A 14,783-nucleotide genomic window follows, 5' to 3' on the forward strand; every position below is an offset into this window, starting at 1 on the left:
AGTCTCTCAGCTCTCGCGGTGGTTTCGTTCACATGCCATTTTGCACAACTGGTATAACATGACTGCATCGTCAACGCAAGCGACAGACCCTTACGTAGAAATTATGACATGCATGTCATGTAAGTCATGAGTGATGTCTACACGCCACGCTCATGGTGTGATTTCGGTCGTTTCGCTAGCTTCAAATATACTAAGCTTGGTATTACGTGACGTGAATGCATTACTAAGCTATATATAACTGGTGCGTACATAATAGTCATGAGATGCGTGTTATGTTAGGAAATGACTACATGCCACGCTCATGATGCCCTCGCGGTCGTTCCGCTAGCTTCACATAAACCAAATTTGGTATTACGGGACATGAATAGATAACAAAGGTACGTGACTGGTGTAAACATGATAATCATGAGATGCATGTCGTGTAAAAATAAAATATGACTACATGTCACGCTCATGATGCGCTCTTGGTTTTTACCTAGCTTCCCATATACCAAATTTGGCATTACGGGACATGAATGGATGACGAATGTATGTGACTGGTGCAAACATGATAATCAACAGGTGCGTGTCATGTAACAAACAACATAACTACATGCCTCAAAAAGGCACCAATACACTATGGCGGGACCAGGCGTGCGCGCATGCTGGCGTTCGTTTCGTCGCGTCACGACGGCAATGTCACGCCATGCGCCGATCTGCCTGCCTTATACTCGCAGGCGCGCGCCGCGCTGCGTTGCTTATACGCATGTGCGTGTGATTGCGGTGGGCATCCTTCCGACACGAAGAAAGGCAGACACAGTGCTGTCTTGGCAATGTCATCGGCGCGAAATGCACTATGACGCGTTTCGCGCTGGTTGCCACCTGGCCACACCGACGAACGCTGGTCGAGCTGGTCGCTCCTGGCGTCCGACCTAGAGTGCTCGCACTGCTACGCAGCGTAGCTGTGCACAGCGTGCGCGCGCGTTCAAGTTATGCCAAAGTGTATTGGGCCATTTATGGTGCACTGGGGGCCGTTTCGCTAGTTCCACATATACCAAATTTAGTATCCGTTGACGTGAATAAATGAGAAAAGTAAATGACACCTTCAAACAAGATTAATATTACAAAGATGTCATGTACGGCCTCATTTACCTCCACCTCGTAACTTTGTGCTCATTATGAAGTGACATATCAGCCGTTCTTCGCATATAATAGGTTTCCACTGTACGTACGATCTGCCACTTTTTTTCTTTCTGTGTTCCTCGTCATGAAGAAAGCCTACGACACTACGTGGGGCTTCGATATCTCACGTTTAGAGATCTCTCACGTTTAGTTATGTGCGAATGAATGTTTTGTATGGTTGAAAGTTATCGGTCCAATAGGACATTCCGCATTAGAGTGAGCACAGTTCTGTCACAAACATTTGTGCAGGAGACCCGCGAGATCGGCGTCGCAAGAGGTATAGCTGAGCTTAGAGGGGGAAAGCAACAGTGACGCTCCCAAACTTCAGCAATGATTACAAACACGTGAGCAAAGGCACCACAGCTGTCTATTTTGAAGAAATTTTGAACGCCAGCAAGGCTATCAACCTCGTCGAGTCTACTGAGCCTGTCTCGACGAATCGTGGTCTCTACGAAAACTTCCGACGTCAATCCGAGGCTTCCGCAGCACAAACAGAAATAGCTGAAAAGTTTGCTCTGGCAATAGAAGGACTGCTTTTCGTCGTCATCGAAAATTCGGCAGACACCGATAGCAAAACATCGCATCATACCATGGGAGAGTACCAGACTACTCCGTCAGAGCAGTACAGAATTTTGACTCAAAAACGGGAGGCAATAAGAAAGCAAGTCGACGAAATGCGGCGTGACGACATCATTCCACCTTGCAAAAATCCTTGGACATCACCTAAGGTGCTAGTAAAGAAGATGACGGCACCATACGCTTCTGCAATAATTATCGTCACCTGAACAAAATCACGAAGAAGGATCTGTATTCTTTTCCATGGATATACGAGCCTTTCGATCGACTCAAAGCGCGAGGTGTTTTTTTGTCAATGGACTTCAAGACTGGCTATTGAAAAATTGAAGCTGAAGAGAGTGACCGAAAGAAGACCGTCTTAAAACGCCAGACGGCCACTTCGAATTTGGTCCTTGCTCGGCCCCTGCAAGTTTTAATGCGTTATGGATACTGGCTGGATTGAAGTGGCAGATTTGTCTCGTGTACCTGGACGACATCATCGTGATTTCCTCAAGCTTCGACGAGCATCTACGGTGCCTTGAAGCTGTACCTAAAGCAATCAAGTCCTCCGGACTCACTCTCAAGCTAGAGAAGTGCCGCTTTGCGTATAAGTCACTAATGTATTTGGCCGCGTGATAAGCAAGTCATGTGTACACCCAGATGCGCTGAAGACAACCGCCATCGCGGCATTCCTTCATCTGCCGACAAGAACACCGTCCGTCGATTTTTTGGTCTCTGCGCCTATAACAAGCGGTTTGTCGAAAACATTGCCCGGATCGCCGAGTCACTCACTAACCTTGCCAGGTCCAGCGTGCAACTTTAGTGGAAAATGCTGCAAGAGGAAACATTTCAAGAACTAAAACAACTCCTCTAGACGTCTCCGTTGCTGGCGCATTTCGACGAATTCGCCGAAACAGAAATACATACCGACGCAAGCAGTGTAGGACTCAGCGCCTTTCTCATGCAGAGGACTGGTGGACTGGCCAGGGTCACCAGTTATGGTAGCCTGTCACTATCAAAGGCGGAGGCCAACTGTTCTGCAACAGAAAAGGACGACCTTGCCATTATTTGGGCTAACTCAAAGTTTTGCGCCTATCTTCACGGTACGCCCTTCAATGATGTAAGCGACAACCACGCCTTGTGTTGGCTGGCAAATTTAAAAGACCTTTCGGGTCTTATTGCAAGGTGAAGCCAGAAACTGCAAGAATTCAACATTTCCGTCGTCTACAAGTCAGCAAAAAAGCACTCCCACGCCAACTGCTTGTATCGTGTCTCCGGCGACGCACCACCTCAGGACGACCAGGATGATTACTGATACTTGAGAGCTGTAAGCGCCGACGACTTCGCTGAAGGACAACGAGCCGATCAGAAACTCAGGGGCCTTAGGAATACCTCGAGGGCAGTGCTGTCATTGTGCCGAAGGTATTCGGGTGAGCACTGGCGTCGTTTATCTTGCGAAACGGTGTTCTCCAAACGAAGAGCTTCTCGGTGCGTCAAGCCAAGTACCTTTTCGTCGTGCCTTTCGCAAGGCGATTCAAAGTACTTCAGGCCCTGCACTACGGCCTCATGGCCGGACACCACCTGCGTGTTACCCGCGTGCTCACCAGAATACAGGAAACCTATTACTGTCCCTATCTTGCTGCCAATGTTGCTCGTTACGTGAATTCTCGAGATTGTCAGTGCCGGAAGACCCCACTTACTAGGCCAGCTAGACTTCTACAACTCATCGAGCCACCTGGCCGACCATTCTAGCGAATTGGCATGAACCTATTATGGTCATCTCTTGCCTCGACTTCAGGAAACAAATGGATCATCGTCGCTGCCGACTACCTCACACGCTATGCCAAGACAACGGCCCCGCCAAAACGCAGTGTATCCGAAGTAGCGAAATTTTTTGTTGAAAATATCGTTCTACGTCACAGCGTTTCGGAGGCGCTCATCACCGTCAGAGGTACGGGCTTTACGATGGACCTGACTCAGCCAATTCTGAGGTACAGCCAGGCAAACCATCGCCAGACCACCGCATACCACCCTCAGAACAATGGCCTCATTGAGCGGCTAAACAACACCATTGCCGACATGCTTGCCATGTACGTCAACATAGAACACAAAACGTGGGACGCCATACTTTCGTACGTTACCTTCCCATACAACACGGTAGTGCAAGAAAAGACGCAGCTGTCGCCTTACAAGTTGGTCTATGGAAGGAACTCGACAACGACGCTTTATGCCATGCTGCCAAACGTCACTGATGAAGAAAACGTCGATGTCACCGTCTACCTTCAGCGTGCAAAAAAAGCTCGTCAACTTGCCCGCCTGTTTATCAACAATCAGCAGGTGGTCGACAGCCGCCGTTACAATCTTCGACGATGTTTTGTGGAGTACCAGCCCAATTAACGTGTTTGGGTATGGACGCTGATACACTGACGTGGGCTCACTGAAAAAGTTCTGCGATGGTACTTCGTACCATACAGGGTAGTTAAACGTCTCGGCCCACTCGATTATGAAGTTGTCATGGACGGCGTCAAAAACTCTCAACTGCGGCGTTCGCGACCTGAAGTAGTTCATGTGGTGCGTCTCAAGCCATTTCACGCGCGTTAACAAACTCAAGAACCGGGTTTTTGTTGCTGTTTCTCTATATTGTTTGTACTTATTGTGCTTTTTTCCCACTTTATTCTATTTTTGTTGTTCATGTATTTGTCCGGTGTTCAGTTTCAAAAAACGGTACGATGTCTTTTGTTGTAGGGTAACGCCACACGCGCTTCTTAATTAGCTCATGCTTCGTTTGACTTTCGGCCACAAAGCATGCCAGAAATGCTCAGCGCAAACTGCGCCTCGTTTTTCTAGACGATTCAAGGTTATAGTAGATGGTTTGTTAAGACTACGGCCACCTCACGGACAGTACAGAATATTCTTGAACCTACGCGGCCACTAGCGATAACGCTAGAATGTTCAACACGACGTATAAAAATGCTGACGCGCTTCACTGCTTGCCACTTGATCGACGGCTGACGCTCTACTCTCCGCTATCAGTGCCAGTGTCTTGCCGTTCTGGCTTTTTTTTACGTCGCCATAAGCTTGGCCCGAATAAACAGTATGATATTCGACCTGCAGTCTGCTCCCTTCGTCCACGTCATGACCCCGTGACACTATGATGGTGGCGAAATGTGCGCGTTTAGTGAAATGAAAATAGCCAAAGTCTAATTGGACGCTGTTTATCGGGGAATGACTGAATATCAATTTTTTTTCAGTCACCTTTCGTGCAACTGGGTAGCGCAAATTTGCAACTTCGATCCATGATAACAGCACAGCCAAATAAAAACTGTCGTGTTCTTTTCTCATAATAATGTGGTAATAAATCTTCTACAACTTCTATCCATCCAACATATGATGCTTTTGCCTCAAAAGTAACATATAAAAACTGGGATCACTCACATCTTGGTACAATCGAATGACTGGCAGGTGTCAGCGGTTGTCTTCATGTAGCATTGCAGAACGAGGCTCTCGATGGGGTAAGAATACTTTATCATGTCCTTCATGATGTGCAGCCGGTTGTTAAGAATCGCTTCTTGAAAGTAAGACTGGAAAATTCGCATACAAAGTGTAACCACATTTTTTGCACGTTACATAGATATATCATGCTTTTGTTTTTCTCCACAATTGAAATGTGCACACAAAATATACAAGTTCAAAGAAAATTATTCGCCAAGCATATGTTCATAAAATAAGAGCACCTTTTGATTCTTCATAAAATTTTCTCGACATTTATTTTTATTCGTATACGCACAGCTATGTGGGCGTAGCTATCAGGAGCGAGGCGCAGACGTTTTTTTAAAGCGGGGCCCTCCCATCTCATGAAACGAACTGACAAGACGTTTTTACTTGATGCGGAGCCAATACTCTCCACCACAGAGAAAATTAAACAGACCTTAGGTTCTCACACTCAGGTTTTTTTAGGATGGGGCGTACCCTAACCCAGTGCTATTAAACAAGCTTCGTCCAGAAATACAGCTAAATAATACATGTTCCTTATGCGATAATACAGCTAAACAGATCACATCTGGTTGTGCCCCAGATTACGCTGGGGTAAAGTCATCATGCCGTCCAAATGGAAGGTAGCTATTACCAGCTGTGGTTACAGACAACAGTTACGGGCCATCAACCGGGCCTGCGACGCAGCTTAGAGACATGGTCTTTTGGTTCCGACGTGAGATCGGCCCGCAACATGCTAATAAGGACCTAATAAATATCACCCAGCTATCTATCCATTAATAATTTTTTTTCTTTTTATTTGAATATAAATTTTGTTAGAAGCTTCTGTTACTAGTTTTCTTCGCCAGCTCGATTTATTTTGTTTCTCGAACATATTGCAGCATACTGTCTATTCGCTAACAGTGTTAGCCGGATAGAAAATAGGTCAGCAGAGACAGGGAATCAATCAGACGGAGAGAAAATTGTTTCCTGATTACTTTTTTGTTGAGTTAAACTGTGCCACTGCAAAGCAAATCGCTTGAGCTAGCTCAACATCGTTCATTACCTTGTTTTGACATTTAGGCTCTTTGTTTCTTCCCGTTTTATACTTTTACTTCCTTAATTTGCAGATTTTTGATGTAAAATTTGTTGTTCAGAACTCTGAAAAGAAAGGCTGAAAGCATGAGCTAGCTTGCCACACGACAATAAGTCGACATCCTTATCATTAGGCATTGTGTTGTAAAAATGTCTCTTTACGCGTGGTGGTATTTGCAGTCAGTCCTCGCCATCAGTTCAATGTTTCCCCTTCTTCGAGCATCATCCCTACTCGTAAAAAGCCTATTATTCACGACCAGCTAATAGTTAAATTTAGACGCCGACGGTGCATATAAAAGAACAATTGTACCGTGTCCAAAGTAGCACATCCTTTCCCGGTGTGTTCCCAGCAGATCCGTGACAGATTAACCCTGCGAAAGCGGAAGACAATGCGCATCTCAACAAGACGTTCATAACAGTAAAAAAATTAAATGGTTTTCCACGCCATTGTCAATCGTCTGGTGACCCACAGGTCGCGGAATTGAATCCCGGCTGCAGCGGCTGCGATTCCGATGGAGACGGAAATGTTGTAGGCCCGTGTGCTGAGATTTGGGTGCACAATAAAGACAGGTGGTCAAAAGAGATGTGGTCGAAATTTCCGCAGCCCTCCACTACGGCGTCTCTCACAATGATATGGTGGTTTTATGACGTTACACCCCACATATAAATCAATCAATCGAATCACACCGTTTTCAAAATCACGTCACAGGATAATTCCGTCAATTTTGTGGCACTAGACGGGCGACACAGTCGTATATTGCCTTTAGATATCTTTGTGGTGTCATGAACGCCAGTATGCCATTGGCAGTTACCGTTTTTTAACGAGCAAGTTCTCATGCAAAAAAATGGCAATTCCATTGTGGAATGCCACACCATTTCAGATTAAAGTTAATAAGGCGTCCGCTCACTGCATGCCTACAAGCGGTCGCTTCACCCAGTCGAGTTCACCAGTGGCAGTGCTCATGTCTCTTTGTTAGCCCACGACTCATGGAGATATGACCCGAGAGTCTTCTGTTCGAGAAATGGTCTGTCGTCTAACTATAATTTCACAGCGTGTGTTGCTTGTTCAATGGCTGTTCGTATCCTGTGCAAAAATTCGCCCTAATAGATTTCAGTCTTGAGCACGCCGATTTGCGACAATATCTTTTATACTGTTATATGTTAGCTTGTTAGGGTAGTATGTCGAGAGAAGGCGTCACTGTAAACTTACGCAATTTATTTTCTTGTGTGTTTAGAGATTAACCTTTTTTCTGTGAAATCACAACTGTTAGCATGTGCATGATAAATGGGTCGAAACGTACGCTTCCTTGTTGCAGACAGTGACCGCTGGGAAGTGCGTGCCCTCCATCGAGTTCTGCAGCAGCGCCACGGTAGTCTCGAAGCGTTGGTAGTTACTATAGTCCAGGTGTATCATATACGCACAAGCGGCCAGGCTGGTACTGTACGCCACAGCACGCACAGCATCCAGAACGCACAAGAGGCTGCAAGAAAAGCTTAATTATATGCACTTGCAGGCACCGGAAGAGCACACACTGCTTGACAACAACATCGTCGCAACCACGCGCATATATACAAAGAACACATTTAGACTACACAGTTCTTAGAAGAATCAGTTCATGTGTATCTCACTCGCTTCCTTCATGCCACTTACTTTCTCATTGGCACATGCATGTCCCGTGGCTTGTCACTGGCCTTGTGCTTTTAAGCACCAGTTGGCAAACATTGCACAGTATTCTGTAATTGTGCTGAAGCTTAATCATGCCAGACCACCCCGTAAGCATAAATGCAACATGGCATGTGAGTTTGAAGAGCTTGTTTTTTTCAGTTTTGTACCACCGGCAAGAAAGTGCACGCTACGAGACCATCCCCTGACCCACAGGCTGCTGAAATCACCTACTTGTAAGCACGCCACCAAGTAACAATCATGTCTCTTTGCAGTGTTACCTTCGTAAGATGAACTAATGAGATGATGATGATGATGATGACGGTGATGATGATTACGATGATGATGATTATATATGGGGCTTAACGTCCCAAAACCACCATATTAATATGAAAGACGCCGTAGTGGAAGGCTCCGGAAATTTCGACCACCTGGCGTTCTTTAACGAGCACCCAAATCTGAGTAAACGGGCATACAACATTTTCGCCTTCATCGAAAATGCAACCGCCGCAGCCCAGATTCCATCCCGCGACCTGCGGGTCAGCAGTCGAGTACTTTAGCTGCTACACCACCACGGTGGGGCACGAATGAGATGTTTGTCATCATGTTTAAATGCGTCACATTTCGCAGGGATGTTTATGTTTTGCGTGTGGCGTCGAGAGGACCTACGATGCGGTGGTCAGGCGTGGCCTAACTAGCCCGACGAGGGAGAGGCCCATTGTACGTCGAGTCGTGCAGCTTATGACTTACAAAAAAGTTTTTTGTTCATTCATCTATCCACCAAACCTGGGTTGCTGGTTTTGCGTTTTTATAGTTTCACATGGATAACAATGTTTCGCCCTTTTAAGCAAATGGTTAAAATATAAATATATTACACCTTTAAGGTAGAATTGTGAGAGCATGTGAACAGTATTTTGGGCCTGCAGCATTTATTTCTAAGCCGTGTTCACAGTGTAAAGTACCCATGGGTCGTAAAAAATATTTAAGAAACCGGAATTGAGACTTATGCAAAAATTCTTTTGTTTCTTACAGCCAGCCAATAACAAACATGGCATGCCGGGCTAGTGATAAGAGCTTATTCAGCGCACAGTCGCCTATCTGATCCTCTCACTACGCACTGGACAAACATGCACTAGCATACCGATGGCGTCCCGTTATCACATCTTTGAGATCTCAGAAGTAATCAAAATTTGTGACGTCATCAATTGACACTGTGGATCATGAAAAGTTTGACCAATGCTGGTGATAGCCCAACACCATGTGATGTGAACAAAGTTGCTTCTGCGGCCGAAATGTTCATATCTTTTTTAGAACAACATGACCCCATTTAGCGAAACTAACCGAGGTACTGTACCAGGCTAAAACCTCATCAAAATCAGTGATGTGGACCAGAACCTGGTGGTCGTTCTCGTCTGGACATACGCTGTAGTTGCTTTATTGTGTGGGAAGTTATTTGAGCATGTTCGGTTTTATGGATCTCACAATATTGACATTGTTCAGTCAATCCTACTGTTGCAGATGCGGGTCAAATGAAATGCTTTCTGAACGTTGGGAGAGCGTCACCATTCTCGTAGAAGACCGGCAAGGTAATACTTATTATTGCTTCAAGAGCAGTGAGTCTTTTAGAATTTTTCAGCTCCACTTCTTTTTTTGTTTATGTACAGAATCCAAATTGCACTTGAGTTTGGTCTACACACCTATGGGAGCTATCACAATATGATTCAAGCAAAACAGCATATCCTGATCGATAGGAATGAATCATGTATGTGTGACGTAAGAAGGCAGGGATGGTTAGGAGAAGTAGAGGAGGAAGAAGTGCATAGTAGAATAAACATGGCGTATGAGCCAGGCCACGTCTCCCAGTCATCATAGCGTCACACGAGTCGACAGGATGAAGACCTGGCAGCCCCTTCATCAGTCGCACATCATCGACAAGGTTCTCCGCAAGACACCCTGACCATAAGTGAACTACCAAACCAGCATCTAGCAGTACACATCGACGAGCATCATGACGGAATCATCGACCGACCTTCCCATCCCCAAGTACACCGGAGCAGCGGACGATGGACCTGTACAGGACTGGTTCGACCTGTTCGAGCTCTACGCTACCGCTGCATCATGGTCGGAACGGGAGATGATCATCAACTTTACCGACTACATCTCCGGTGAGGCTTTCAAATTCTACCTCACTCACATATTTCAAAATGACGAGTCATGGAAAAAGATTAAAGAAGAGATGACCATCCGATTTCAAGAATACAAAGACGATTATGACGAAGACTCACTTATAACCAACCATCCACATGCAATCGCACTCGGTTGTCAATTTCACAAGCAGTCTTCAAGCTCACGAATGCTCAGCATGAATCGACCACTGCCACAACAAAAAGTAGAACATGAGCACACTTACAAGCGACCAAGCGTATTTCGGGAAAACCACAGCCATCGCTCGGGCCTCCGTTTTACACGCAAGACGGCACTTCCAAAATCATTGCTTCAGCGTATGCACGAGACGTTGCCCAACCACGCCACGACGACTCGAAAAGGTGTTTTTCATCACAAGACTTTATTTCGATGGCTCAGCCAAGCTCTGGCCCTTCTGTGCAGATGCATGCACCAGAAGAGCATGCATCGTTCGTTGCACAGAAAGACAGCCATTCCCAACTGGAATTTGACCAAACCACGCCTGATGCGGCGTCGCCATTGAAAACAAAGCCATCTGAAAGCCCAAACACAGGAGGCTCGGAAGCGACTCCAACAGGTTGCCAGGTGCCAGAAGACTACGTAATCAATGCTGCCGAAGGCGCCTCTGATGTTCCTTCAGTCAAACCTGTCTTACCAACTTCGCTGCCTGAAAAGCTTTGTAACAGCTGCCAACTGAACAATACGTCAAATCGCCAAGAAAAGCATTGTCTAATTGCAAAAAGGCTGCCACCTCATCAACACTTATCGCAACATCAGCAAGGTCAGAACAATGAAATCGCCCAGATTAAGCGTCTTGTTATTCGACACGGACAACTTGAGACGTCGGAAGAACACACATGGTGTCAAGAAAAACGTTTACAAACGACTCAACCGAAACGACAACATATTCAAGATGCCTCACTCGAGACAAAGAAAGCATCGAATCCCAGACGTTTTCCCGAGAGACGTCGAGTAAGTTTTCTCAAGCTGAGATCAATACTCAGGCAACATGACATACGACGACAGAAAAGGCGCAAATCAACACCCTGTAGCCCGGAAGGACGCGGAAATCACCGGAACAACCTTGGTCAACAAACATGCAGACGGGTGGCCCTGCATGTGTACCAATCAAGGCAAAGAGCACTACGCCTACGCAAATCAAGCTGCTGGTGCTCCAAAGCCTTCACACTACGTTCATTCCTTGCCAGAGTACAAACAGTTTCATCATCTGCAGTTTCCAGGTTAAAGGTGTACTTGTGTTCTATAGTACGCAACAGTCAGCCTCGCCCACCAGAACTCTAGGACTAACCGGACTGCTGCACTCTCCCGCGAAGCTAGTGTGTTTACGGAAACTTCCTGGGACATGGAACAATCTTCCCTTTTTTGACTGTGTCCACTTTTTAGTCCTGCATGTTCAGTTTATAATTTCTGTAAGTCTGACGCAACTTCTTTCGGGGGGAGGGGGAATCCTGTGACGTAAGAAGGCAGGGATGGTTAGGAGAAGTAGAGGAGGAAGAAGTGCATAGTAGAATAAACATGGCGTATGAGCCAGGCCACGTCTCCCAGTCATCATAGCGTCACATATGTGGGCTGTGTAGAGGTAGCGTGTAGTGCTGATTTGCAGTGCTGATAGAGAGAGAGAGAGCATCGAATGCGTTATTCGAATGTCGTAGCATTGATTACTGCTCACGGCAAGTTATAATTTCACCCACTTTTCTTTCTTGTTATTTACAATACATTGGTTCTAATAACTTCCACTATACATACATTCTTTCAGAATATTGTCTGTATGTATATATATATATATATATATATATATATATATATATATATATATATATATATATATATATATATATATATATATATATATATATATAGCCAAGGAAAATATAGGGGAGATTATTAGACCGAATTATAAAGTAAAATACGAAAAAAGATAAGTGGTAGAGCATCAAATGATGCGTTATTCGTCTGTAGCAGGTTCGTTTCCTGCCCACGGCAAGTTGTCTTTTCACCCACTTTTCTTTCTTCACATTTTACCTTACAATTTGGTCTAATAAGCTCCTTTATACTTCAAATGTCTATATTGTCTGTTGGATTTCATTATTATAAGGTTAGAACACGGAAAAACGTCCCTTAGGAATACACTTCTTTCCCTTATTCATTAACGAGGGTCTCGTACTGGCAGACTTGGTTAATTAGGTTATATACGAGAGACTATTGGTTAGCTGCCAGCTCGTAATAAGTTCACGTGCTACTTGATGCCACACAGACTCACAAAATAGTGTGCTACACTCGCCGCCAAGGCTACAGATGTCACGGACTGACACTCCCACTTTTAAATTCACATATACACCCTATAAAGTGGCTGGGAGGATAGCCGCCGTGGTACCTCAGTAATAGAGCATCGAACGTGTTATTCGAAGGTCGAAGGTTCGTTTCCTGCCCACGGCAAGTTATCTTTTCACCAATTTATATATATATATATATATATATATATATATATGGTTATATATATATATATATATATATATATATATATATATATATATATATATATATATATATATATATATATATATATATATATATATATATATATATATATATATATATATATATACGGTTATTCTGACGAAGGCCGGTCCCACGGCCGAAACGTAAAGAAACCTTTCCGTTTTTCGACGTGTGTCTCCTTTTTTTTCATATATATATATATATATATATATATATATATATATATATATATATATATATATATTGTCGTTCACGCAAAAAAATCACGCGCCCGGCGTGAAAGGGCATGGCGGGGTGAAAAGTGTAGCGTAGCGTGTTTGTGGCGTATCATCACATCAAATAAACACTAAGCTAGTGTTCACCACCCACGTGGTTATTTCCGCTACTGCACAAATCGTGTATAGTTGCTCCTAAAGCGATACAGAACACGCGAGCTGTGGCCAAACGGGGCGAAAGTGCGTGCTCTATAAGAAGTTGCGCTGCACGAAGCGGTAGTGTGTGGGAATATACGGCCGAGCCATTCTTCGATATAGTAATGCATATATATGTATATATATATATATATATATATATATATATATATATATATATATATATATATATATATATATATGCCTATTACATAACAGCCAGCGAAGGAGCGCTAATACGATCACTGCTCGACAAAAATCAAAATGAAAGCGGTCATAGCGTCCCGTGACGAGCAGTGGTAGTAGCAGCGCACTGCTAATACATGCGTCTGAATATGACGATGCGTTAGCCGTCTATGCTGCCGCACTCTCGCTATCTGCAGCTCATCTTCTAATAGAATATGCGCTGCCATGCAGTTTTGCCCAGTAAGGCCATAACTCGCGTGCTTCGTTTTGCTTTCGGGGCACCTTTACTACTAACTAGCCCATGAGTCTTTTATTTCGAACTCTTTTCAGCATTAAACTTTCCACAAACGACATAATTGAATGAATGAACACAAAGCGGGGTGAAAACTATTCGAAGCAGCAGTATTCTTTGAACAAGCTTCACCTTAATGGGACCTTACCAGCAACACTAGACAAACAGTATCCTTAAGGTACACCAAGTGGACTTTTACCTGGCCCTGTTTAATGCTGATTTCAGCCGGCGCCGCAGCGTGAGCAGCATCCACTTTGCACCCAGGTACACAATCAGGTAGAGAGACAGCCCCAGCCACAAGCCTAGGTAGCCGCCGATTATTCCTAGTATCTGTGTGCCCTGCGCAAAGCCCTTTCGTTTTTGAAGGTACACCACATACGCCCCAAGGCAATGCTACACAAAGTACGGTAGGCCTAACTGTTAGCTGTGCATCCATTCGGCCCGCATGGATTGAGTTTATGGTGCCAAGAAGCCAACAATAAAGCTCGCGCCATGCGCAAACCTGGGACTAACTGTTTACAATGTTTTTTTGTAGCCTAAGCTACACTCGTCGAGGTTGAGGAGTTTCACGTAGCTTATTGCGAGCAGTTCTCCGCAAGTCCAAAGAGCAGTGACGCCACACGACGCGCAGCTGGCTTGCCGAAGGTCTGGACGCTCCTGCGGTGACGTGTAACTATAGTGGGCTAGCAGTTAACTCACATGTGGTCACTCACTTGCCAGTCCGTCCGCCTGTCCGTAGCTTTCATAACGTACATCCTGGAAAATCTTAGCTAACGCCACTACGCCACTACTAATTTTCTGGACAGTGTCACATGCACGAACCATAATTTCGCAGCTTACACTACGTTTCGACGTTCTAGTTTTTTAACGGTGCGAAAATCCCCACTGCTGATTCAGTCGTGTTCGCGACGGCATGCTGACGGCTGGTGGGCGTGTTAAATATATTTGAAACACGTAAGGATTATGCTTCGGTGGCCAAGATGTAAAGCACATATGTGAATGGGCGCGTGCTGCTATTCATTACGTTTAAGGCGCAGTGTATAAATAGCCTGCCGCATTTCCCCGTTGAAACAAAAGCAGAGCATCATGCCTGCCTTTAAAACGCGCCGAGATTGCGCGGAACACGCAGAGCTGTCACAGAGTGCACCAGAGGAACAGACTTCGCGAACGCTGCTGTAACAGAAGCAGCGAAGCAGTCACAACGCACAATCTGTGGACGTACGCTGCCGCACACTTTGCTGATGCC

The 14,783-nt window shown here is 45.0% G+C and overlaps 2 protein-coding genes across 28 annotated transcripts in view; one reads left to right on the top strand and one right to left on the bottom strand.

The window, feature by feature from the left end:
• The window catches only part of LOC142818054 (uncharacterized), an 81,512-nt gene extending 69,640 nt beyond the window's left edge, over positions 1 to 11,872 (top strand). The window contains exon 3 of the mRNA XM_075896278.1: positions 8,108 to 11,872. Coding sequence (XP_075752393.1) covers positions 10,520 to 11,431 — 912 coding nt within the window. The 5' untranslated portion in view covers positions 8,108 to 10,519 and the 3' untranslated portion in view covers positions 11,432 to 11,872. The remainder of the gene's footprint in view (positions 1 to 8,107) is intronic.
• The window catches only part of LOC119173303 (uncharacterized), a 509,098-nt gene that overhangs the window by 208,797 nt on the left and 285,518 nt on the right, over positions 1 to 14,783 (bottom strand). For 25 of the 27 annotated variants that reach the window (XR_012895517.1, XR_012895516.1, XR_012895522.1 and 22 more), the window contains 4 exons: positions 13,737 to 13,876; positions 7,584 to 7,763; positions 6,593 to 6,653; positions 5,152 to 5,297 (listed from right to left, as the gene is read on the bottom strand). Coding sequence is in view for 6 of the 27 variants with exons in the window: in XM_075896271.1 (XP_075752386.1) it covers positions 5,152 to 5,297; positions 6,593 to 6,653; positions 7,584 to 7,763; positions 13,737 to 13,876 (527 nt within the window). In the remaining 21 variants the exon portion in view is untranslated. The remainder of the gene's footprint in view (positions 1 to 5,151; positions 5,298 to 6,592; positions 6,654 to 7,583; positions 7,764 to 13,736; positions 13,877 to 14,783) is intronic. The other 2 variants (XR_012895511.1, XR_012895509.1) reach the window with 2 other exon arrangements.

The sequence above is a fragment of the Rhipicephalus microplus genome, chromosome 5 (genome assembly GCF_043290135.1).
Source record: "Rhipicephalus microplus isolate Deutch F79 chromosome 5, USDA_Rmic, whole genome shotgun sequence".
NCBI lineage: Eukaryota > Metazoa > Arthropoda > Arachnida > Ixodida > Ixodidae > Rhipicephalus > Rhipicephalus microplus.